At 44.7% G+C, this 27797-nt stretch overlaps 1 protein-coding gene across 1 annotated transcript in view; it reads right to left on the reverse strand.

Moving 5' to 3' along the window:
* Positions 1-27797, reverse strand: part of LOC129858385 (attractin-like protein 1) — a 345360-nt gene that overhangs the window by 58489 nt on the left and 259074 nt on the right. The window contains exon 28 of the mRNA XM_055927569.1: positions 24278-24391. Within this exon, the coding sequence (XP_055783544.1) occupies positions 24278-24391 (114 nt within the window). The remainder of the gene's footprint in view (positions 1-24277; positions 24392-27797) is intronic.

The following is a 27797-nucleotide window of genomic DNA, read 5'->3' on the forward strand; positions in this document are numbered from 1 at the left end:
AGGGAAAATAGACTACACAAAAAGAACGATGAACAAACAAACCGAACAGTCCCGTATGGTGCGACAAACACTAACACAGGAGACAACCACCCACAACGAACACTGTGAAACAACCTACCTAAATATGACTCTCAATTAGAGGAACGCCAAACACCTGCCTCTAATTAAGAGCCATACCAGGCAACCCTAAACCAACATAGAAACAGACAACATAGAATGCCCACCCAAACTCACGTCCTGACCAACTAACACATACAACAAACTAACAGAAATAGGTCAGGAACGTGACATAACCCCCCCCCCCTCCCCTAAGGTGCGAACTCCGGGCGCACCAGCACAAAGTATAGGGGAGGGTCTGGGTGGGCATTTGACCACGGTGGTGGCTCAGGCTCTGGGCGAGTTCCCCACCCCACCATAGTCAATCCCAGCTTACATCTCCCCCTACAAATGCCACCCTCATATTACACCCACTTAATCCTTTGGGTAACATCGACACAAGGGGCAGCCCCGGGATAGAGGGATAGCTCAGGACAGAGGGATAGCTCAGGACAGAGGGATAGCTCAGGATAGAGAGGTAGCTCAGGATAGAGAGGTAGCTCAGGATAGAGGGGCAACTCCGGACTGAAAGGCAGCTCCGGACAGAGAGACAGCTCTGGACTGAGGGGCAGTTCTGGATAAATAGCCGCTCTGGGCTGAGGGACAGCTCATGACTGGCTGACGGCTCTGGACGCTCATGACTGGCTGACGGCTCTGGACGCTCATGGCTGGCTGACGGCTCTGGACGCTCATGGCTGGCTGACGGCTCTGGACGCGCATGGCTGGCTGACGGCTCTGGAAGCTCATGGCTGGCTGACGGCTCTGGACGCTCATGGCTGGCTGACGGCTCTGGACGCTCATGGCTGGCTGACGGCTCTGGATGCTCATGGCTGGCTGACGGCTCTGGACGCTCATGGCTGGCTGACGGCTCTGGACGCTCATGGCTGGCTGACGGCTCTGGACGCTCATGGCTGGCTGACGGCTCTGGACGCTCATGGCTCGCTGGCGGCTCTGGCAGATCCTGTCTGGTTGGCGGCTCTGGCAGATCCTGTCTGGTTGGCGGCTCTGGCAGATCCTGTCTGGTTGGCGGCTCTGGCAGATCCTGTCTGGTTGGCGGCTCTGGCAGATCCTGACTGACGAATGGCTCTAGCGGCTCCTGACTGACTAACGGCTCTGACGGCTCGGGACAGACGGGCGGCTCTAATGGCTCGGGACAGACGGATGGCTCAGACGGCGCTAGGGAGACGGATGGCTCAGATGGCGCTGCGGAGACGGATGGCTCAGATGGCGCTGCGGAGACGGATGGCTCAGATGGCGCTGCGGAGACGGATGGCTCAGACTGATCCTGTCTGGCGGAAGGCTTTGGCTGCTCCTGTCTGGCGGAAGGCTCTGTAGGCTCATGGCAGATGGGCAGTTCATGCGGCGCTTGGCAGACGGACAGTTCAGGCGCCGTTGGGCAGACGGCAGACTCTGGCCGGCTGAGACGCACTGTAGGCCTGGTGCGTGGTGCCGGAACTGGAGGCACCGGACTGGAGACATGCACTTCAAGCCTAGTGCGGGGAGCAGGGACAGGGCACACTGACTTCTCAAAGCGCACTATAGGCCTAGTGCGTGGTACCGGCACTGGTGGTACCAGGCTAAGGGCACGCACCTCAGGACGAGTACGGGGAGAAGGAACAGTGTGTACAGGGCTCTGGAGACGCACAGGTGGCTTAGTGCGTGGTGCCGGAACTGGAGGCACCGGACTGGAGACACGCACCATAGAGAGAGTGCGTGGAGGAGGAACAGGGCTCTGAAAACGCACTGGAAGATGGTGCGTGGTGTAGGCACTGGTGGTACTGGGCTGGGGCGGGGAGGTAGTGCCAGAAATACCGGACCGTGCAAGCGTACTGGCTCCCTTGAGCACCGAGCCTGCCCAACCTTACCTGGTTGAATGCTCCCCGTCGCCCGCCCAGTGCGGAGAGGTGGAATAACCCGCACCGGGCTATGTAGGCGAACCGGGGACACCATGCGTAAAGCTGGTGCCATGTAAGCCGGCCCAAGGAGACGTACTGGTGGCCAGATATGTAGAGCCGGCTTCATGGCACTTGGCTCAATGCTCAATCTAGCCCTACCAGTGCGGGGAGGTGGAATAACCCGCACTGGGCTATGCACACGTACAGGAGACACCATCTGCCCGTACTCCCGCTCTCCACGGTTAGCCTGGTAAGTGGGCGCAGGTCTCCTACCTGCCCTTGGCCCACTACCTCTTAGCTCCCCCCAATAAATGTTTGGGTACTACTCACGGGCTTTTCGGGCTTCCGTGCAAGACGCGTCCCCTCATAACGCCGGTTCCCTTCTCCGATTGCCTCTGCTCTCCTCAGTGCCTCCAGCTGTTCCCATGGGAGGCGATCCCTTCCAGCCAGGATCTCCTCCCATGTGTAGCAACCTTTACCGTCTAAAACATCCTCCCAAGTCCATTCCTCCTTCATGCGCTGTCCCTTCCTCCGATTACACCGCTGCTTGATTCTGGATTGGTGGGTGGTTCTGTAACGGTAGTCCTCCTCCTCTTCAACCGAAAAGGAGGAGTAGTGATTGAACCAAGGCGCAGCGGGTTGTGAATACATAATTTATACGAACTTCACTATAAACTAACAAAATAACAAAACGAATGTGTATAGACAGACCTGAACAATACGAACTTACAAATAACGCGAAGAACGCACGAACAGGGAAAAATAGACTACACAAAATGACGATGTACAAAACAAACCGAACAGTCCCGTATGGTGTGACAAACACTGACACAGGAGACAACCACCCACAACGAACACTGTGAAACAACCTACCTAAATATGACTCTCAATTAGAGGAACGCCAAACACCTGCCTCTAATTAAGAGCCATACCAGGCAACCCTAAACCAACATAGAAACAGACAACATAGAATGCCCACCCAAACTCACGTCCTGACCAACTAACACATACAACAAACTAACAGAAATAGGTCAGGAACGTGACACTGCTATCAACGCACACATGTTGCTGTATTCTAAAACATGCTTGACCTGGCTGCTATCAACGCACACATGTTGCTGTATTCTAAAACATGCTTGACCTGGCTGCTATCAACGCACACATGTTGTTGTATTCTAAAACATGCTTGACCTGGCTGCTATCAACGCACACATGTTGCTGTATTCTAAAACATGCTTGACCTGGCTGCTATCAACGCACACATGTTGCTGTATTCTAAAACATGCTTGACCTGGCTGCTATCAACGCACACATGTTGCTGTATTCTAAAACATGCTTGACCTGGCTGCTATCAAATCACACATGTTGCTGTATTCTAAAACATGCTTGACCTGGCTGCTATCAACGCACACATGTTGCTGTATTCTAAAACATGCTTGACCTGGCTGCTATCAAATCACACATGTTGCTGTATTCTAAAACATGCTTGACCTGGCTGCTATCAACGCACACATGTTGCTGTATTCTAAAACATGCTTGACCTGGCTGCTATCAACGCACACATGTTGCTGTATTCTAAAACATGCTTGACCTGGCTGCTATCAACGCACACATGTTGCTGACGGTGCATGGGTCTTTCTGGTTGGGGTCATTTAAAAATAAAAATAGTTATACAAATAAGCTGTTACTGTGATCCAACACAGATGGTTTCTGTTTCATAGTTGTAACAAAGGCACTCCACAAACAAAATTAAGTCATTTTTTTTTGTTTTTACAGTGGCTTTCTAAAGTATTCACCCCTCTTGGCATTTTTCCTATTTTGTTGCCTTACAACCTGGAATTAAAATGGATTTTGGGGGGGTTGTATCATTTAATTTACAAAACATGCCTACCACTTTGAAGATGCAAAATATTTATTGTTTGTTTCACAATAAAAAGTAAGACAACCTTTTTTAACTTGATCATGCATAACTATTCACCCCCCAAAGTCAATACTTTGTAGAGCCACCTTGTGCAGCAATTACAGCTTGGGTATGTTTCTATAAGCTTGACACATCTAGCCACTGGGATTTTCGCCTATTCTTCAAGGCAAAACTGCTCCAGCTCCTTCAAGTTTGATGGGTTCTGCTGGTGTACAGCAATCTTTAAGTCACAGATTCTCAATTTGATTGAGGTCTGGACTTTGACTAGGCCATTCCAAGACATTTAAATGTTTCCCCTTAAACCACTCGAGTTTTGCTTCAGCAGTATGCATAGGGTCATTGTCCTGCTTGAAGGTGAACTTCTGTCCCAGTCTCAAATCTCTGGAAGACTGAAACAGGTTTCCCGCAAGAATTTCCCTGTATTTAGCGTCATCCATCATTCCTTAAATTCTGACCAGTTTCCCAGTCTCTGCTGATGAAAAACATTCCCACAGCATGATGCTGCCACCACCATGCTTCACTGTGGGGATGGTGTTCTCGGGGTGATGGGAGGTATTGGGTTTGCGCCAGATATAGTACTTTCCTTGATGGCCAAAAAGCTCAATTTTAGTCTCATCTGACCAGAGTACCTTCTTCCATATGTTTGGGGAGTCTCCCACATGCCTTTTGGCGAACACCAAATCGGTTTGCTTATTTTTTTCTTTAAGCAATGGCTTTTTTCTGGCCACTCTTCCGTAACGCTCTCTGGAGTGTCCTGCTAAAAGTGGACCTATGGCCAGATGTGGAGCTTTGCATCTCTTTCAGGGTTATCTTTGATGCCTCTCTGATTAATGCCCTCCTTGCCTGGTCCATGAGTTTTGGTGGGCGGCCCTCTCTTGGCAGGTTTGTTGTGGTGCCATATTCTTTCCATTTTTTATAATGGATTTAATGGGATGTTCAAAGTTTCGGATATTTTTTTATAACCCAACCCTGATCTGTACTTCTCCACAACTTTGTCCCTGACCTGTTTGGAGAGCTCCTTGGTCTTCGTGGTGCCACTTGCTTGGTGGTCCCCCTTGCTTAGTGGTGTTGCAGACTCTGGGGCCTTTCAGAACAGGTGTATATATACTGAGATCATGTGACAGGTCATGTGACACTTAGATTGCACACAGGTGGACTATATTTAACTAATTATGTGACGTCTGAAGGTAATTGGTTGCACCAGATATTATTTAGAGGCTTCATAGCAAAGGGGGTTGAATGCATATGCACGCACCACTTTTCCGTTTTTTTGAATTTTTTAAACTAAGGTAAATGCTGTTTTGTTATTTGAAATGGGAAAAAATATATATTCTAATGTTACTTAACACCTTCATGAACACAACACAGTGACTATTTTAGGGATAGCATATATGAAATATACATATAAATATACATATACAATTACATTGCTATAATTTTGCAGTCAGAAGGGGACCCCCTCAAGTCCCAGGGGTTCTACTGTTTATAAGTCTATCGACAACGTCATCCCCACAGTGACTGTACGTACATATCCTAACCGAAAGCCATGTATTACCAGCAACATCCACACTGAGCTAAAGGCTAGAGCTGCCGCTTTCAAGAGCTGGATACTAATCCGGACGCTTATAAGAAATCCAGCTACGCCCTCCAACAAACTATCAAACAGGGAAAGCATCAATACATGACTAAGATCAAATCCTACTGCACCGGCTCTGACGCTCATCGGATGTTGCAGGGCTTGCAAACTATCACGGATTACAAAGTGCAACCCAGCCAGGAGTTGCCCAGTCTATGCTCGCTTCGAGGCAAGCAGCACTGAAACATGAATGAGAGCACCAGCTGTTCCAGACAACTGTGTGATCACGCTCCCGGTAGCCGATGCAATGCTTTGAAAGGCTGGTCATGGCTCACATCAACACAATCATCCATGACACCCTGGACACACTCTGACACCCTGGACACACTCCAATTCGCATACTGCCTCAGCAGATCCAAAGATGATTCAATCTCTATTGCACATCACACTTTCCCGCCTGGACAAGAGGAACACCTAGGTGAGAATGCTATTAATTGACTACAGCTCATTACTAAGCTAAGGACACTGGGATTAAACACTTCCCTCTCCAACTGGATCCTGGACTTCCAGATGGGCCACACCCAGGTGGTGAGAATAGGCAACAACACATCCGCCACGCTGACCTTAAGCACAGGGGCCCCTCAGGGGTGTGTGCTTAGTCCCCTCCACAACTCCAACACCATCATTAAGTTTGCAGACAACATGACGTGGTAGGCCTGATCACTGACAACAATGAGATATCCTATAGGAAGGTGCCAGTACAACAACTTATCCCGCAACGTCAGCAAAGGAGCTGATCGTGGACTACAGGAAAAGGAGAGCCAAGTATACCACCATTCACATCGAAGGGCATGTAGTGGAACGGGTCGAGAGCTTCAAGTTCCTCAGTGTCCACATCACTAAGGACCTATCATGATCCAAACACATCACACAGTCGTGAAGAGGGCACGACAATGTCTCTTCCCTCTCAGGTGGCTAAAAGATTTAGCATAGGCCCTCAGATCCCCCAAAGGTTCTACAGCTGCACCATTGAGAGCATCCTGACTGGCTGCATCGCCGCTTGGTATGGCAACTCCTAGGCATCCGACCGCAAGGCGCTACAGAGGGTAGTGCGTACGGCCCAGTAAATCAATGGGGCCAAGTTCACTGCCATCCAGGATCTCTATACCAGGCGGTGTCAGAGGAAGGCCCTACAAATTGTCAAAATAATCCAGCCACCCAAGTCATAGACTGTTCTCTCTGCTAACTCACGGCAAGCGGTACCGGAGTGCCAAGTCTGGGACCAAAAGGCTCCTGAACAGCTTCTACCCACAAGCCATAAGACTGCTGAACAGTTAATGAAATGGCTACCTGGACTATTTGCATTGACCCCCTTTTTTTTCACTGACTCTCTTGAATTGACTCTATGCACACTCACTGGACTCTACCCACACACTCACACATACTACACTGACACTCCAACATACACATACACACACACAACAAGCACACACACACACACACACACACACACACACACACACACACACACACACACACACACACACACACACACACACACACACACACACACACACACACACACACACACACACACACACTGTTGGTACTCTGTTTATTAACTTGCCTAATCACTATTACCCCTACCCTACCTACATGTACATATTACCTCAATCACCTCAACTACCTTGTTCCCCCAGCTAGTTGACTCTGTACCAGTACTCTTTGCATATAGCCTTGTTATTGTTATTTTATTGTGGTAGATATTTACTATTTTGTGCACATTTTCGTACTTTTTAACTCTGTATGGTTGGGAAAGTGCTCATAAGTAAGCATTTCATGGTAAAGTCTACACCTGTTGTATTCGGCGTATGTGACAAATACAATTTGATTTCATTTGACGTGTGAGTCAATGTCAACCTGCCCAGCCTCACTACACAATGACAGAGCCTATTGACTTTTCCTCTTTTCACAAAGACAGTGTCAATTACACAGCCATTAGCAGAATGACATGTTGTTGTCCTTGTGCTAATAGGTGATTCTGTATGACACTGGCTGCATTGTCAGAACAGTCCACATATTCCATTTTATCACTCTCTCTACATCCGCTAACAACGGAACAGCAGTACATCTGGTACCCAGCCCAGGCCGGCGGTGTGGCGGTGTAAATCAGATCTGTTCTGTCCTGTTCTCGCCTTAAACACAAAGCCAAGCGTTATGAAAATAATCTATCCAATGTTTCAGACTTAATGTGACCGTTTGATGGGTCAGCTAAATCGGAGACAGCCGGAGAAGAGACAGGCTAACCATTACACTCCGGAGGAGGAGTGAGGGAAGGGAGGGATATGTGAGGAAATGCAGAGGGTATGGGGAATGGATGGGTTGGCTCGTCTTACACGTCTCACTGATCCTCTCAGAGCCTCTCCCTGGCTGACTTGTAGGTTGACTGTAGAGGAGCTTGTAAAGCAGGGGTGAACAGTGTGCAGGTCCTCCAGAGAAGGCAGTGGACTGAAGGCGTTATTTTTGAACGTTTCATGTGAGCCCTTTATGGGGCATGGATCTGGGAGGCATTTTAGAGTAAAGGAGGAAACGTGTTTGAAATTCAGTACTGTGACAGCCTGGGGAATAAATATCCAGATTTTCAGACCCAAAACATAGCATAATATAACACGGCAGGCTTAGACCACAGTTAGATGGAAGGCCTGTGAACTGGTGACTGAAATATTGAGGGAAATACTTAATTCCGTCCAGAAGGATAACACTAGGTACATTTAAAAGAAAATATTCCACAACGGCCAAGAACAAACTCTGCATTTTTTGTTCCTACAGCATTTCTCCCTTTGAAAGAAGAAGCTCAACAGAGGAGCTTACAACTCAGAAGTTTACGTTGGGACAAGCAACATTTCTCCAACAAGGAAAAACGTCCCCACCTGCTGATTCCAACTAAACAAACTGCTATGGGGTGAGAGAGAGAGACAGAGCAGCAAGACAGGTTTCTAACAAAAACTGAAAGCAGAATACCATCCAGGAAGATTTATCACTGCTGAATTGTCCCCATTTCCCACCAGTACACAGTGTTTGGCCAGCTTAGATTGATATAATATAATGGCGCCGGAGGGGATGGCTGCCGTTTTACGGACTCCTAACCAACTGTACTATTTTGTTTGTTTTTTCGCATTGTTTGTAACTCATTTTGTACATATTGTTGCTGCTACCGTCTCTTATGACCAAAAAGAGCTTCTGGACATCAGAACAGGGATTATTCACCTTGAAATGGACAAAGATCTTTTCTTTAATGAGTCTGATGCAAAGGATGTAGTGCTTTATCAAGACAAGGCCCAAATCCCCGTCATCAGCATGAAGAAAAGACGGAGAAAAAGGGGGAGGAGGGCGGGGTTCCTTGTAAGAATTAGCTGACGAGTAGCTAAACCACCACTACCCTCCATATTTTTGGCCAATGTGCAATCATTGGAAAACAAACTGGACGATCTGAAATTAAGACTATCCTACCAACGGGACAGTAAAAACTGTAATATCTTATGTTTCACCGAGACGTGGCTGAACAACAACACAGATAATATAGAGCTGGCTGGCTTCTGGTTAAGATGAGGGGCGGGGGTGTGTGTCTATTTGTCAATAACTGCTGGTGCGCGATGTCAAATATTAAAGAAGTCTCAAGGTTCTGCTCACCTGAGATAGTGTGGTCTACACTTATCATGAGGTATTCTATCTACCAAGAGAGTTCTCATCTATATTATTCGTAGCCGTCTATTTACCACCAAAAACCGATGCTGGCACTAAGACCACACTCAACGAGCTGCATAAGGTGTCATGACGTTGTATTGATTAATGTGACGACTGCTGTTTGTCAAATCATTAACTGTTTATAATTACGTGATTAAATGAATCAGGTAATCATTAACTCAGTAACCTGGGGCACCATGGGAAAGTTTGTTTTTATTGAGTTTCCATTTCCCAAATTAACTCAAAGAATATCAGAATATTGATTTTACAACAGTCACTAATGAATTAATGAACTAGTCTCATTCTGAACGTCTCATAATCTGGGAATCTGCACAAACCCGAGTCCCACTAAATGAGTCCGTACCACACCAATTGAGATGATTATTTATTTACTAACAAGCTAAAATGATAATATAAGATACTCATACAAAAACACACAGTCTAGGCCATTGATTAGAACTTAGTACAATGAAACAGTATGACACGTGTGACACAAAATGGGGATTTAAAAAGAGAGAAAAGCACACTTGGATACATTTGTAAACTATGCTTAGTTTAGCCCTAACACCTTGCCCCGAACTGCTACTCTTATGGTTCAGAATATAATGATGTAATTACTTGTCGAAGGTCTCCGATGGGGTGTATCTTTGTGGACCGGGATCCGACCTCTTCTCTGATGGCGGCACGTCTTTTTTTACCGGGTGTAACTCTCTGATTGTCCACACGATGTCAGTGTCCTTTTTCTTAGTGGTCTGTTTCCTCGCCCTTGTTCTGAAAGAGGGTCTTCTGAGTACTGTCAGCCACCTAGCCAATGACGGACTGGCCTTCTGGAGCACCGGGAGTTTTGACAATTGAGTCTGATGCAACGCAAAATATAAATAATCCCAGCCCCCGCTTAAATAAAAATAACCAAGTGCTGTGTGTCTGACTGGCCCAGTTGAGTGGGCTGCTGGCCCACTGCCACTGTGGTTGGGTATTAAACCTGTCAGCCTCTCTCTCCCAGCCAATTACTTTTGGTCCAGTCCATTATAACTTTACCTGGGACCCGCCCCCTTCCAATCTCTGTTAAGTGGTGACATTTGAATAAATATTGGAGTGGAGCAAGATGGACAAACAAAAAGACAAAAAACGTAAAAGGTGGTGCTGAAAAGCGAAGAGAGAAGAGGTTGAAGTCCCTTGAGGCTGATGCAGCCAAATTGTTTTAAATAAATTATTAATTTGACGCCGTTACCAAGCAATCATCTCAGCCTAGTTAGCCTGAAGGCACTGGCAGCAGAGAGGAGAGAGAGCAGAGAGAGCAGCCCATTGAGCCCAGCGATACCAGTTCAACTGTTAGTCAAGGTTTTGCAGCTGAAGCAGTAAGATAGAAGACAATAGGGATAAGATAAGCAATGTTTGGGTTTGGCTAGCTGGCTATTTAGCTATATCGTGCCTTTTGTTGAAACAAGCGCTCGTTAATGTCACTTTTCGTGAACCGACCAATCACAGCCTGGATGGGGAGGGAAATTAAAAAAAGGTTGACAGCAAACTTTCTAAATGTTGAACTCATTGTTATGCATGAATGGTTATGATTTATGACAAGTTAGTACTTAGCATTAACAAATTAGAGACTAACCACCAATGTAGACAGTTTTTCTTCCACAAGGATTTAATGACGGAACAAAACTTACAAATTATAAATGTTGGTTGTGTATTTCTTAAAACTGCTGTATTGTCCAATTGGAATTAATACTGTACTAGTGGTATATAGTATACTATTATATGAAATTATATGAATATACTAACATTACATAATGAATATATTAATATTATACTAACATTATACTATTATAGTAACATTAAACTTTTTATTTAATGTTATAATATTATACTAATATATTAATTTATACTAATTACTCATTCAGGTTGAGGATAGTGCATCTGCAGTGGACATATGAAGATTGCCCCAGAGCCAGGATGCCACTGTCACCCCAATTGCTTTTATTTTAAGAGGCCAAAGTCAGGAGACCTAGATATGACCTATATATATATTTTTTTAGTTTCCACCCCCAACAAAAGTGAAAAGTCTGTGGTGCAGAAGGTTTTCTTTTGTGATGGGACCAACAGGAAGTGGCTATCATACAGTGAAGACAACCATGCTTTATTCTGCTTCATTTGTATGGCATTTGCAAAGCCTACAGAGAACAGCCCATTCATGAATGGAATGGCAGACTGAAACATATCCATCAGAGAGTGGAAGAGCATTATGCATGGAGGTTATGCTGAGGCCTGCTTGCTAAGGTCCTCCAAAGGTAACATTTAGAGCCTGTTCATCGGCATTCAGATGTCTGCTCATTGAGAGCAAGTGCGCAGAAGAAGGCAAGTGCATTATAGATGTTGTTAAAGTCATGGAGGGGTCTGAGCTACAGAGGCAGGCAGTCTGAAGCAGCTTATACACTAGATAACAGCAGCATTGACCATGGCAACTTTTTAGAGATGATCATTCTGCTGGGAAAGTACGACCTGTGTATGAAAGAATATCTCACTGCCTGCATAGAGAAAAGCAAAAAACTGCATGAGTCTGGGTCTAATCACTCTATTATCAATAACGTCATTACCACCATGTAACGGTCGTCATAGTCGTTCTCCTCCTCAGACGAGGAGGAGCATGGATCGGACCAACACGCAGAGTGGGTAGTGCTCATGATAATTGATTAACTCGAAACTGAACACTAACATGAAACCAAAATAACAAAAATTAATACAACCGACAACAGTCCCGTGTGGCACGAATACAAACACGGAAACAAACACCCACAAAACACACGTGAAACCCCGGCTGCCTTAGTATGATTCTCAATCAGGGACAACGATTGACAGCTGCCTCTGATTGAGAATCATACCAGGCCGAACACAAAATCCCAACATAGAAAATCACACCTAGACAAACCCACCCAACTCACGCCCTGACCAACTAAATAAATACAAGACAAAAGAAAACAGGTCAGGAACGTGACACACCATCCAACACACAATGCAGGCCACCATAGCAAGTGAAATCCAGGAAGCTGGTATGTTTTCAGTCCAGATTTACACTATGCAGGACATTACAACACAAGATCAATGCTCTGTCATAGTCAGATATGTGACGAACATCATCCATGAGGCTTGTGGCTGTGGTGAAATGTGAGGCATCCACTGGACAATACTTTCTCCAGGTACGGAGTGAAGTACCGGAAAACATGAAGCTTGACATCAGCAAGTGCATTGGCAATTCCACTGATGGAGCCTCCAGTAAGGCCAGTATAAAGGCTTCTCTGCCCTGCTCTCTGCAAAGTCCACCAATCAAGTGCATGTGTGGTGCTATGCACACATTTTTAACCTTGTTTTGGCAGACACAACAGAGAGTGTCTTGGCAAGTGGGTCACTTTTTGTTCTCATTAACAACATAGCTGTGTTCTCCTGTGAATCCTACCAGAGGATTAACATTTGGGAGAAGGAGAGCAAGGACCCAAGACACAGAAGTCTTGCTCCAATTGGAGAGACAAGCTGGTGGGCTAAAGACAGTGCCTTAAAGAAGGTCTTTGGAGCTTTTGGAAATCCAGATGAGGTTCTGTATGTTGATGTCCTTCTCACTCTTTCAACCATACAAGATCAGAAAAACATAAACACTACTGTACGGTTGAAGGCACAAGGATACATTGAGGGGTTGCTCAGACATTCGTCAGAATATTTCAGGTCACCTCACCAGTCTCAAAATATCTTCAAACAAGTTGAATGGACATTCTTTCTGCGCATCGTATGTTTGTGTCTATAGAGGAGCAGCTGAAAGGAATGGCAAGAGATTTTGAAAAAGTCAAGGCACCTGCAGACACATTTGTTCAGTGGGCCAACGGGAAGTTGCAGGAATGGGATGAAGAAACAGAGCTGGAGTTAGAGACCACTCAGCCAACGAAAAGGGCTCGAAAGAAGAAAACTATGGCACAAGATGAGACTTTTACTGGGGCAGGGAGTGCATACAGGATTGGTGTCCATAATCAAATTCTGGATACAGTTATAGATGGCATCCATCGGCGATTTCTGAGTAATGGCACTTTGTATGCCGACATGGCTCTTCTGGACCCTAAAAACTTTAGTCAGCTACCATCCAGTGCCCTTCCACAGACAGCCCTTCAAGAACTAAGCAAATGTTTGATCAAATTTGACAGCAGAGCAACGGTGGCCAATTTACAGAGTGAGCTCATGAGTCTGGCAGAACAGTGGACTAGGTTAAAACAATAGGGATTTGAAGAATACACAACCAGGACTATGGAGGATCATGAACCTGAAGGAATCTAAGATGAGGTGGAGATGGTGACTGTCCAGTGTGTTGCTACAGTATTCTTAGTCAGTACAACCTATTGACCGACGCATACCACATACTGGGCCTTGCTTACACGTTTCTACTTACCCTGTCAGTAACCCAGGTAGCTTGTGAGTGGAGCTTCTCTACTCTGAAATTCATCAAGAGTAGGAGCACTCTATCTCAACAGCACCTGGAGGCTTTTATGCTCATGGCTACTGAGTGAGATGTTTTAATGACCCTGGACAGTGACCTGGTTATAGATGGCATTGCTGAGAGAAGTGAGCTGCTGCAGAAATTGCTAATTGGAGGTAGGAAATATGTATATTTTTATTTCATTCTATGACTTGGCTATTCACCAGTCTTTTCACCAACAAATTTCTTCCTGTATTATTTATTTTACTGGTCAAATGGTTCCAGAGATTCTTGCCACCTTGTTGCCAGTGCCATTGTGCCAATATGTGCTCCTTCCAGCCAGCCTCCTCTTAAGAGCAACACATTCCCCTTGTTCTATTTTACATCCATTTTACTAAAGTTATTGTTATAAATATTGTTCAGTAATCTTGTTTACATAAAGTGTGGCGTGGGTTCTGTGGGTGGTGGTGTATCGCTAGGGGGGTTTTGGTGGGCCGGTCTGAATCAAAAAGTCCAGGGACATTTTTCATTCCCAGTTCGTCCCTGCGTGTAGCTCAGGGCTCCAGCATAGGAATGAAAGCAGTGCAGACACAGGATTCCTTGGAGCGTGGTAACCGGGTAGTCCTGCTTGAATTCACCCTCTTAGACATAGCTCATCCGTAGCATAGATTGTTAAAAGGTTCCTTTGTCTTCTTCAACCTCATGCTGCGTTTTGGGGTTGCGACTAACTCTGACCTTAGCTGTAGCGTGTGGTCACTGAGTCTGCTTTGTAAATTCTTAATTCACATGTTTTATACCCTTGGGTCAGAAAGGGGCGTTTCTGTCTCTATGACTAACTTCACATTTCATCGTTACAAAAACATTCTCTTTGATCTGGACATTTTCCACACAACGTACAGTATGCAAATATCAGATACATATTATGAAATCTCTTCAAGTTACAATGTTTTCGTTATAACGTCATTCAACACAAACAACATTTATTTTCATATTCCATCTATCGTCATTACCACCATTTTGGCTAACTAAACATATTGTCCCAAAGCCCATTTATTGCATGTTACTGTTCTGAGGTAGGTTTTCCATAGGCCCATCATACATTCCATTCCTCCACACTGAGAGGACAAAGGGATTTTGTCTGCTGCCTTAAGATTTGGGCCGGAGGTGTCATAAACCCCTCCCTCGGTGGGTGTGAGAGATGTCTCTCCAGGATTGTGGTCCACGGTAAACTGGCTTTAACAGGCCAGTCATGACAAAGGCCATAAGCAAACAAGAAAATGCTAATCCAGAAGCAGCGCTCCTACTGGCCGGGGACTTTAATGCAGGAAAACTTAAATCCGTTTTACCTCATTTCTACCATCATGTCACATGTGCAACCAGAAGAAAAACAACTATAGACCACCTTTATTCCACACACAGCGAAACATACAAAGCTCTCCCTCGCCCTCCATTTGGCAAATCTGACCATAATTATTTCCTCCTGATTCCCGCTTACAAGCAAAATCTAAAGCAGGAAGTACCAGTGACTCGCTCAATAAGGAAATGGACAGATGACGCGGATGCTACGCCACAGGACTGTTTTGTTAGCACAGACTGGAATATGTTCCGGGATTCATCCAATGGCATTGAGGAGTATAACACCTCAGTCACAAACTTCCTCAATAAGTCCCGCTTTCAAGGAGCGAGACACTAATCCTAATGCTTATAAGAAATCCTGCTATGCCCTCAAACGAACCATCAAACAGGCAAAGCGTAAATACAGGACTAAGGTTGAATCCTACTACACCGGCTCTGATGCTCGTCGGATGTGGAAGGGCTTGAAAAATATTACGGACTACAAAGGGAAACCCAGCTGTGAGATATCCAGTGATGCGAGCCTACCAGATGAGCAAAATGCATTTTATGCTCGCTTCGAGGCAAGCAATACTGAAGCATGGATGAGAACACCAGCTGTTCCAGACGACAGTGTGATCACCCTCAACGTAGCCGATGTGAGCAAGACCTTTAAACAGGTCAACATTCACAAAGCTGCAAGGCCAGACGGATTACCAGGACGTGTACTTAAAGCATGCGCGGACCAACTGGCAAGTGTCTTCACTGACATTTTCAACCTCTCCCTGACCGAGTCTGTAATACTTACATGTTTCAAACAGACCACCATAGTAAAGGGGGGCCCAAGAACGCAAAGGTAACCTGCCTAAATGATTATCGCCCCATAGCACTCACGTCGGTAGCCATGAAGTGCTTTGAAAGGCTGGTCATGGCTCACAACACCATCATGCCGGAAACCCTAGACCCACTCCAATTCACATACCACCCCAACAGATACACAGATGATGCAATCTCAATAGCACCCCACTCTGCCCTTTCCTACCTTGACAAAAGGTACACCTATGTGAGAATGCTGTTCATTGACTACAGCTCAGCGTTCAACACCATAGTGTCCTGAAAGCACATCACTAAGCTAAGGACCCTGGGACTAAACACCTCCCTCTGCAACTGGATCCTGGACTTCCTGACGGGCCGCCCCCGGTTGGTAAGGGTAGGCAACAGCACATCTGCCATGCTGATCCTCAACACTGGGGGCCCCTCAGGGGAGTGTGCTTAATCCCCTCCTGTACTCCCTGGTCAAGCATGACTCCAACACCATAATTAAGTTTGCTGACGACACAACAGTGGTAGGCCTGATCACCGACAACAATTAGACAGCCTATAGGGAGGAGGATAGAGACCTGGCAGTGTGGTGCCAGGGCATCAACCTCTCCCTCAATGTGAGCAAGATAAAGTAGGTGATCGTGGACTATTGGAAAAGGAGGGCCGAACTGGCCCCCATTAACACTGATGGGGCTGGAGCGGGTCGAGAGTTTCAAGTACCTTGGTGTCCACATCACCAACTATCATGGTCCAAACACACCAAGACAGTTGTGAAGAGGGCACAACATTACCTTTTCCCCCTCAGGAAACTGAAAAGATTTGGCATGGGTCCCCAGTTCCTCAAAAAGTTTTACAGCTGCACCACCGAGGGCATCCTGACCGGTTGCACCACCGCCTGGTATGGCAACTGCTCGGCATCTGACAGGAAGTGCTGCATCAGATGACCTTGCCTCCACAATCATCCGACCTCAACCCAATTGAGATGGCTTGGGATGAGTTGGACCGCAGAAAGAAGGAAAAGCAGCCAACAAGTGCTCAGCATATGTGGGAACTCCTTCAAGACTGTTGGAAAAGCATTCCAGGTGAAGCTGGTTGAGAGAATGCCAAGAGTGTGCAAAGCTGTCATCAAGGTAAAGGGTGGCTACATTGTAGAATCTCAAATTTAAAATAACACTTTTTTGGTTACTATATGATTCCATATGTGTTATTTCATAGTTTTGATGTCTTCACTACTATTCTACAATGTAGAAAATAGTACAAATAAGGCAAAAAACCCTTGAATGAGTAGGTGTGTCCAAACTTTTGACTGGTACTGTATAAAAAATCTAAATAACACTTAACTCACACATTAGGGGGGTGAGTGGGACTAAAACATGATAGGCTAAACAGTGCTATATAAACAATAACATTTCACCCATCATTGTAATTCACAATGTCTAATCTTCTGATGGAAAAGACATTGGCAGGATATTCAAACACAGTTCTGGCCTGTATTTGGCCACTTAGGCGGCTGACGCAGCAGTTCTGGATTCTTAGACAGGGCGCTTGCTTGCCAAAAACAGTTTGGCCTCTTTTGGGGTGTAAAACATACATGCTGATCCCTTGCCTGTCACCTTGGACCGGGCTGGGAAGAGGAATCCATATCGGATGCTGGCCGCCCTGCATTAATTGTGTAGCTCATTATACTCTTTCCGTTGGTTCCTTACCTCAAAAGTAACATCTGGGTAGAAAGACACCCTGTCTCTGTTGTAGTTAAGGGGGAACTGTTGACTTGCCAGCTTGTGGATGAGATCCCAGTTATAAAGGATAGTGCAGCTGTGCAATGAATGGCCTTGGTGGCGCTCCCTTGGCCGGCTTTGTTGCTTGTAATCTATGTGCGCGGCCGATCAGGAAGGGCGTTTTGAAGTGTTACATCCCCAGCAGTGCCGGTATCAGCTCCGATACAAATTCAGTGGGTCTCCCTTTCTCAGAATGCGATTCAATCATTTCCAGTCGGGCTTTCAGGGTTTTGTTGTAATTTTGAACATTTTGCACTGTTTCTCAATGTTCTGTAGCCTGGCCTCATGATCGACTGTCGTCTGCTCGACCTCATGCACCCTGACCTTGATTGCCTTCACAGTTTCTGTCAAAGTCCCAATACTCTTTGAGATATTAGCCAACTTTGTGTCCACCTTCGTGAGTTTATAGCAGCCAGTAGGTCACTGAGTGGGTTCTGTAAGGAGCTCTTGGGAGCTAGCATCTTCATCTAACTCCTTGTGAGTCAGCGATGTTGGCATTGGTCTGTTGTCTGTCTCATCCAAATAATCTTGTTTAGCGCCGCCTATTTTGGTGCCTTTTCCTCATCAGACAATGTTTGAAATTATAGGTTGTGAGAGGTTAAGAGCAACATTTAAAAATGTAGCAGAGCTCTAACAATCCATGTATATTCCATAGCACCCTCTCTAGCACCCCCCCCCCCCCCCTCACTATGTCTTCATTTCATCAACAAAAATATAGACTCTTAGCTTTCATTTGACACCTAATTTGACATGCTCTTATGAACTTCACATGTTGGTGCTCATGGGTCATTTTATATGGAAAGGATCATGAAGCCTCACTCACACAACGTTGGTGTTTAAACCACCACACACCGCCACCCAGCAAAACAAATCGGAAATATTTGTTTAATACATTTTTGGTTACTACATGATTCCATATGTGCTATTTCATAGTTTTGATGTCTTCACTATTATTGTACAATGTAGAACATAGTACAAATAAAAATCCCTTGAATGAGTGGGTGTGTCCAAACTTTTGACTGGTACTGTATGTACAATTAATAATTGACAATGATGGAAGGTGTGTGTGTGTGTAAATGTGTGTTTTTGTGGGTGTTTTCATGTATTTCTACGTGTAGCTCCAGATGTAGGTTTATTCCATCTGTGTTCTCTCTCCCCTTGTTCTCTCTCTGATGAGATCATTGGCTTTGTGGGTGCTGATAAAACACACAAGTAAAAGGCTCCAAACACAGCCCATTTCTCCCAGGTGTCATAAATATTCTTTATCTCCTCGCTGCTCCTTTCATTACCCTCCGCCCCAGCGCATTAAATCCCCAAGATTGGAAAATAAATACAGCGCATTAAAACATTAGATATGAAAATTGATTCATTTCTCCCCTTTAAATAGCATTATGAAAACCCCCAGTGCCATATATCACTCTGGGATGGAAGGCGAGATGTGTCCGGGCGTCTTACAGATGCTCGTTCCTGTAGGCTCATCAGCTTTACGACGTTACGTGGATGTTATGGATCTTGTATGTACGTGATTGATGCTGATGAGTTACCTCTTGTTTTATTCTGTGGCCCAGTCATTTGGAGCAGCGTGATTAGATTTAGAGGAGGAGGGGGGGAAAGTGCTGTGTGATCTACCTCCTAGATGGGTAGTTCACTGGTGATGCCTATTATAGGCTCAAGACTGGGGTCTTTTACCCTTAGAATAAAACTGGTTGTCTTTTTGCGTATGTCGTTCAACTCTTGACAATGCTTGTGTGGCGTGCTACTAGGGTGCACCCCCCTATCTACATCGACGGGACTGCAGTGAAGAAGGTGGAAAGCTTCAAGTTCCTTGGCATACACATCACTGACAAACTGAAATGAACCAACCACACAGACAGTGTGGTGAAGAAGGCGCAACAGAGCCTCTTCAACCTCAGGAGGCTTTAGAAATTTGGTTTGTTACCTAAAACCCTCAAACTTTTACAGATGCACAATTGAAAGCATCCTGTCGGGCTGTATCACCGCCTGCTACGGCAACTGCACCGCCTGCAACCGCAAAGCTCTCCAGAGGGTGGTGCGGTCTGCCCAACGCATTACCGGGGGTAAGTGACCCGCCCTCCAGGACACCTATAGCACCTGTTGTCACAGGAAGGCCAACAATATCATCAAGGACATCAACCACCCGAGCCACTGCCTGTTCACCCCGCTATCATCCAGAAGGCGAGGTCAGTACAGGTGCATCAACGCTGGGACCGAGAGACTGAAAAACAGCTTCCATTACAAGGCCATCTGACTGTTAAACAGCCATCACTATCACATTAGAGGCTTCTGCCTATAGGCATAGAGTAGGAATCACTGGTCACTTTAAGGAATGGAACACTAGTCACTTTAATAATGTTTACATATCTGGCATTAGTCATCTCATATGTATATACTGTATTCTATACTATTCTACAGTATCTTAGTCACATAATGTTTACATATCTGGCATTACTCATCTCATATGTATATACAGCTGGAAGATGACATACACCTTAGCCAAATACATTTAAACTCAGTTTTTCACAATTCATGACATTTAATCCAATTAACTATGCCCGGTCTTAGGCCAGTTAGATCACCACTTTATTTTAAGAATGTGAAATGCCAGAATAATAGTAGAGAGAATTATTTATTTCAGCTTTTATTTCTTTCATCACATTCCCAGTGGGTCAGAAGTTTACATACACTCAAGTAGTATTTGGTAGCATTGCCTTTATAAATTGTTTAACTTCGGTCAAACATTTCGGGTAGCCTTCCACAACCTTCCCACAATAAGTTGGGTGAATTTTGGCCCATTCTTCCTGACAGAGCTAGTGCCACAACTTTGGAAGTATGCTTGGGGTCATTGTCCATTTGGAAGACCCAATAACGACCAAGTTTTAACTTCCTGACTGATGTCTTGAGATGTTGCTTCAATATATCCACATAATTTTCCTCCCTCATTGATGCCATCTATTTTGTCCATCTATTTTGTGAAGCGCACCAGTCCCTCCTGCAGCAAAGCACCCCCACAACATGATGCTGCCACCCCCGTGCTTCACGTTTGGAATGGTGTTCTTTGGCTTGCAAGCCTCCCCCTTTTTCCTCCAAACATAACGATGGTCATTATGGCCAAACAGTTCTATTTTTGTTTCGTCAGACCAGAGGACATTTCTCCAAAAAGTATGATCTTTGTCCCCATGTGCAGTTGCAAACCGTATTCTGGCTTTGTTATGGCGGTTTTAAAGCAGTGTCTTCTTCGTTGCTGAGCGGCCTTTCAGGTTATGTCGATATAGGACTCGTTTTACTGTGGATATAGATACCTTTGTACCTGTTTCCTCCAGCATCTTCACAAGGTCCTTTGCTGTTGTTCTGGGAATGATTTGCACTTTTCACACCAATGCACGTTCATCTCTAGGAGACAGAACGCGTCTCCTTCCTGAGCGGTATGACGGCTGCTGGTGTTTATATTTGCGTACTATTGTTTGTACAGATGAACGTGGTACCTTCAGGCATTTAGAAATTGCTCCCAAGGATGAACCAGACTTGTGGAGGTCTACAATTTTTGGCTGATTTCTTTTGATTTTCCCATGATGTCAAGCAAAGAGGCACTGAGTTTGAAGGTAGGCCTTGAAATACATCCACAGGTACACCTCCAATTGTCAATTAGCCTATCAGAAGCTTCTAAAGCCATGACATCATTTTCTGTAATTTTCCAAGCTGTTTAAAGGCACAGTCAACTTAGTGTATGTGAACTTCTGACCCACTGGAATTGTGATATAGTGAATTACAAGTGAAATAATTTGTCTGTAAACAATTTTTGGAAAAATGACTTGTGTCATGCACAAAGTAGACGTCCTAACCGACTTGCCAAAACTATAGTTCGTTAACAAGAAATTTGTATAGTGGTTGAAAAACTAGTTTTAATGACTCCAACCTAAGTCTATGTAAACTTCCGACTTCAACTGTACTGTTTTCTATACTATTCTACTGTCTCTTAGTCCGTTCCGCTCTGACATCGCTCGTCCATATGTATATGGCCTAATTCATTCCTACTTGGATTTGTGTGTATTAGGTATATGTTGTGTAATTTGTTAGATATTACTTTTTAGATATTACTGCACTGTCGTAGCTAGAAGCACAAGCATTTCGCTACACCCGCAATAACATCTGCTAATCACGTGTATCTGACCAATGCAATTTGATTTGATTTGTTTTTACTGAGTAAGTGCAGAAACTCTGTTTTATTCTGTGTGGTATTTGTGTACCACTTCCATTTCCATGCCGTTCACTCCAGTTCAGAGACAATGAACAGAATCCAGGTGTGGTGTTTGTGTGTGTGTGTATGTGTAAGGGCTGTGGGTGTTTTAGTAAGCTACTTGTCAGGTCCACTCTGGTGTGGTCTAACAGGCCGGTTTTACAGCAGTCTGGGGACTAGAGAGCCCTCAGGTCACCGATGAATAATAACTGCTCCAGACATCCTTTATCAACGGCAGGGGAGGGTAGGGGAGAAATGATTGTAGCCCAGGACCTATTTTAATCACCTTTGGCCTCAGGCTACACACCTACACAATGAATCTCTCCACTTTGATGTACCTAGATCACAGGGCAAGGCATCTCCTCAATACTACAGACCCAGGCCAAGGCAAAATACCCACACTGGATGTTTGATTTGGTTTGATTGTCTTCTGATGATACCGCTATTGTCTGTCTTTATAATGACATTACTTAACCTTACTCGTTCAGTCTCTACTTTAGATCGATTGTCTTCCATAGACCACTCTAATGACATTAGGAAATAACTTATGTTTGTGTGGTTTTTCATTGCATACTTGTCTGATTTTCTGCAACCAGTTAGAGACAATTTGCATGCACATAGATGATTTTAAACCAATAAATATGTTAGTAATTCATGCCTCCAATGACCTCTGTCTTGTTGATCTTAACCAGATGCCGGTTTTGAAACAAAAATGGTTTACTGTATTTCTCTGAGTAAATAACAGACGGTCGCTCGTTTGCCTGACTTTTACCAGATGTCAATAATTGCAGCTGGTTCTTTGAAGATGCGTTTGAAGAGAACCATCAGAAACACTCTTAAGTTCATCTCGCATGTTCTGAATAGCATAATTCAGAACAGTGTGTGAAATACAGTTTTACCAGCGCCTAGAAGCTGTGTGAAAAACCTAATCTCCACTTAGCGCACATTAGCTAACTGCTCCACTCATGGTCATTGAGAAAGGGCTTAAGCCACTGTGTTATCCATCTGTTCAGAGGACAGGTAAGGCAACATGTGCCAACCTCCTCACGTGTATGTCCATTAAATACAAACACAACACTGCATTCAAATAAATTACACTTATCAATCCAGTCTTTTTTTTTTATATGCTGTGTGTACCCTTCCTGCAGCCCCGTCTCTAGTTTTTGGGACTTTAATCCAATTCCACGCTTTTTGCTGCTAGTAAAATGTAATCAGCATATCAAAATGCAGAGTAAACATTTGAAAAGCCCTCCTGTGCACCTTTTCCAAATGGCTTTGGCCAAAATACACCTGTACATTAAAACACAGATCCAGAACTTGCTTTTACACAGTAACGGTGTAAATGATGTATGAAATCACATTATGAATCCACTTATTTTCCCGCAAGTACACTGTTGTACACAATTTTCTTATTTACTATGCAATTATGCTAAATAGTCTCTGTGGAGCAACACCAGATGTTACTTAATTAACCTTTACGTGAAGATACCGTTCCATTTCAATGTTTTTCACCTTCAGGAGCTCAAAATGGGAGAAACAGGAAAATAACAAAAAAATCTATTTTGGGTTGGACACCGATGAATGCTGTGGGGGAAAACACTCCTCTAAGGGCTTACTGCTAACATAGGTTATGTGCCCATGCAGTATAATACTATAATATCTACTATATTAATAGGTATACCAGAAATAATGCATTATCAGAGCATACTTTGCCCCCCCTGACACTCACTATCAATTCCATTAAAGCCGGATGTGGACTGGCCGGCAGGCGGCAGCTGTTACAGAGATTTGTGGTAGAGCCGGAAAATCTTTTATGAAGCAAAGACCTGGAAAACTCACAAAACCACTAAGGATTTTCAGAGGTAGATTATCAGATCATACGCAATAGCCATAGAGGGAGTGTGGGAACACAATTCAGGAAGTCATATATAGGAGGCAAACTAGTTATACCCTTTTCATACTACTGAGACTAGCCGAGCCAAGATTAGCCGAGCTGTACTGCGCTGGCTTGGTTATGAATCCACCATAGTTGCTGGAACGGTGCTGAAAAGGATAACATAAAAGGACCTAACCCATGTTTTTGGGGACATAGCAAGAAAAGGAATTGGTTTTCAGAATGTCCATATTTCTTAACAAACTAGCTTTTCCGGATATGGCCACGCTAAACTCTGGACATGTTCTTTGTTGTGTGATTTCCCACAATGCCTTCAGTATTTGTTTAAGTTGGCCACATATGTTTTGCATTTCAAGTCATGAAACATCCCTGCTTTCTCACACCCACGCTCCAGTGTCTACACACAACAGAGGATGCTGTGGGCGATCTCAGTGCCAAGCCCCTGTATTTCACGGTATCACCTTCGCCGTGGACAACAATATGCTAATGAGCTGTGTTAGGTACCCACCTCCACCTGCCCCTGCAGCAGCTCTTCCTGTTCCTGGCCGCCGCTTACATCCAGCGCCACGGCAACCGAGGCAAAGGGACGGCTGGCCATCTGCTGTCGCTCCCGCATGAGCTGCTGTAGACAAAAATGAGAAAGGGAATGAGAGAGAGGGGGAGTGAGAGAGAGAGAGAGAAAGAGAGAGAGGGAGTGAGAGAAGAGGACCAGAGGGGAAGAGAGGTGGGAGGAAAACTTAATTAATGAGGAAGTGGCAGACGAACAAAGCCTGTTTGAGTTAGACGCTGAGCGGCTTTTTATCGGTGTATGCTCCAAACACCCCGAAGAAAACAAACAGAGACAGAGTGGGAACAATAGTGGGGGGACACAAGAGCCAAGCAGGGCCTGGCTTGATAGGGACCACACAGACACACAGGAGCCAAGCAGGGCCTGGCTTGATAGGGACCACACAGACATACAGGAGCCAAGCAGGGCTTGATAGGGACCACACAGACACACAGGGACCAAGCAGGGCCTGGCTTGATAGGGACCACACAGACACACAAGAGCCAAGCAGGGCCTGGCTTGATAGGGACCACACAGACACACAAGAGCCAAGCAGGGCCTGGCTTGATAGGGACCACACAGACACAAAGCACTGATAAGAGTTGGCACACGGGCACACAATGCTGAGTGATTAACTGAAATTGCAGTTATTTTTCCGTTTTTAAACAACTAATTGACCGAAGTTGGTTCAAATATTTGAATTACATTTCTTTTTTCTTCTTCTGTGAGCTCAATAACACGCACATCACAGTCTCTCTAGAGATGAACTAGATCCAGCCTGAACTGTGCGATGAAGTAGGTAGTATAGTTTAGAGCATAAAACGTGGTAATTAACGACAATGACCATAATCCATTGCGCATCTACTTGTTGGGTCTGTGTTTCTTTTACGCCTGCTACGGAAGAGAGAAGAATGTGCGATCGTGAGGTGATATGGAGAGCAGCTGTTGCTTCGCGAGGTACCTCTACCTGAAAATACATGATATAAGTGACTGATAGTTGGTATTCAGCAGTCATAAAAGTATGCATTATTTATGTTGAAAAACTACAAAATAGTGATTTTGTCAGCAGCATAAGCAGCAGCTTTATAAAGATGAGATGACTTGGAATTAAATAATAAAGTCATCAAATAAAACAAATGTAATATACACAACAACTGAAATATTGTATTAAAGTAATGTGAATAAATTATGGTTAATAAGTGATGGGCAGCTATGGGCAATCAATACCATCATGGGACTTTTATTAAATGTTTTATTCTGCATTCAACCCACATAATGCATAGTGCATTTAATGTTAAGAATTTTTTATTTTTTTTAAATTGAAAAACGTGATTATATTTTAATAATCGAACTGACCTCAAAAAGCACTAATCGCTCAGAACCAGCACACACACACCTCCCTCTCATGTATATGACTGTACACACACACACAGATATACCCACACATACACCCACATTTTTTCGGCTTGAATAAAGTAGGCTAATGTTATTTGGCTATTGTTTCTAGTGTTCCTTGTGTTTTAGCTTGTGTGTAATCACCCGTTCTTTGTAAAGCACATTTGTTTTAGAGAGCTTATGCATAATGTTGGTCTTACATCATCAATGTTTTCCTCATTGAGTTTCAGTAGAAAGTCCTGCTAGAGACATACCATACGGGGCAATTGTAATGGGGTAAACTGTATATCAACTAAACAAAAGCTGTTGCAATGATGAAGGAATACCACTTGGATCAGACTTAGACCTTGACAACACTATCTTAACCAGAGGTGCATAGTTTTTCACTATGCCATAGATGGCATATCTGTGCCAGGAAGTACATGTGTGTTAAATGTTTGACATAGGCTGGAGTTTGTTTGTATAACCAGTCAACCAGTCTCTTGCCCAAAGAGTAGGAGTTATGTTTGCATGTTTAAGTTAGTATAACCCTTGATCCTTGACCCTGACATGTGGTGGGTGTCTTTGTGCTAACGTGACTACCACAGGATCCATGTCTGACATTTATTCGGCATTCCTAGTCAACGCTACCTACCTACTCGTCAGCACAGTGTCAGTGTCTGCAGGCAAGTAACAGAACACTACAGCTCACTCAAGCGCTATGGCATGTAGCGATGTGTAACCTGTCCATTTCTGTTAGTCTGCCTGGAACACTAACCTGTCCTGCATTGTCAGGCTGTGTCTGTTAGCATGGCTGCTAGCTTGATGCCACTAGCACAGCACTGGGTGTATGTGGTTAAAGGGAGCAGAGCAGTGTGTCTCTGTCTGTTAGCGTTAGCTCCTTCTCACTATCCTCTAACCTGTCCCTACCGCAGGGTTGGCGTGAGAGACAGGGTCAGGGTGAGCTAGGTCGGGAAGTAGAGGCTTGATTAATCGGTCTGGACAGTCAGAGAGGCGATCATAAAAGGGAAGGCGGGAGGGCTGGGGCTGTGAGTCTAGTGGATACTGTGCCCTGGTAGAGCATGTGTATTTTATGTCCCCTGACAAGTCCTTCACAAGTCAAGAAGTACAAGGTGGTATCTGCATCGGCTGCCGGTAAATGACCCATAAAACGCCTAATTAATTTCAGAATGCTGTAAACAATGACAGGCAGATATGAGAGGGGACGAGAGGTGAGGGGCAGAGGAGAGTAACTGACACTTCGGACCAATAAGAGCAAACCTGTTTTCCTGTGTGCACAGACAATAACAAACATCATTAAAGTACCTGCAATAGGACATTTTGAGGGCTGTTTAGCAGACTGACAATGGGGCTCCAAGTAGAGCTCAATGATTTAAATGGAGTGAAATGGCAGCTGGCCAAAGTGTGAGTAGACTAGGTCTACTAAATTCATACTCTGATATCCACTAAACTTCTATAACCTATAACCCTACCCTTCAGAGGGGCACTGAGCTGCGAATCTCAATCAGTGGGAACCAAAACAAAACCAAAAATCATCTTTGGCTACAGAAGTTGACCCATTTTCAGAATCAGAAAAATGGACTATGACAAAGTAATGATTTTGGGGGTATAGAGAGGCATTGACAGGAGATTGGCTTTTGTCCAGCAAACCACTATTCTTGAGAGCATGCATGCACACACCACACACACACACACACAAAGACTGCTGATGTAGTAGAAATGCCAAGCTCATTGAGAAGACATTTCTCATGCTATATTGCTGCAGTGAGAGCCAGTAGATATATGGCTGGAAGAGGATGGACCTGCGGTCCTGCCAATCTGCATCCTAACTGGATTACTTAATCAATGACAGCCTCCTCTGGACTTATCCTGATTAATGTCTTAATCAGTGATTAGAGGAGAACTGCAAACAAGACCTGTCCAACTCTTAATGAGACTCCCTGTGTTCATCAATACAGCCCTAACGAAGAGGAAAGTGACATTTGGGTTGAGGATAATACTACAAACATCTAATGTCTGATTCAATCTCATCAGACTGGTTCTATGGAAACAAAGACAAAGATCTGAGTGTTTAAACTGAAGTTTT

This window comes from Salvelinus fontinalis, chromosome 1 (assembly GCF_029448725.1).
Source record: "Salvelinus fontinalis isolate EN_2023a chromosome 1, ASM2944872v1, whole genome shotgun sequence".
In the NCBI taxonomy this organism is placed as follows: domain Eukaryota; kingdom Metazoa; phylum Chordata; class Actinopteri; order Salmoniformes; family Salmonidae; genus Salvelinus; species Salvelinus fontinalis.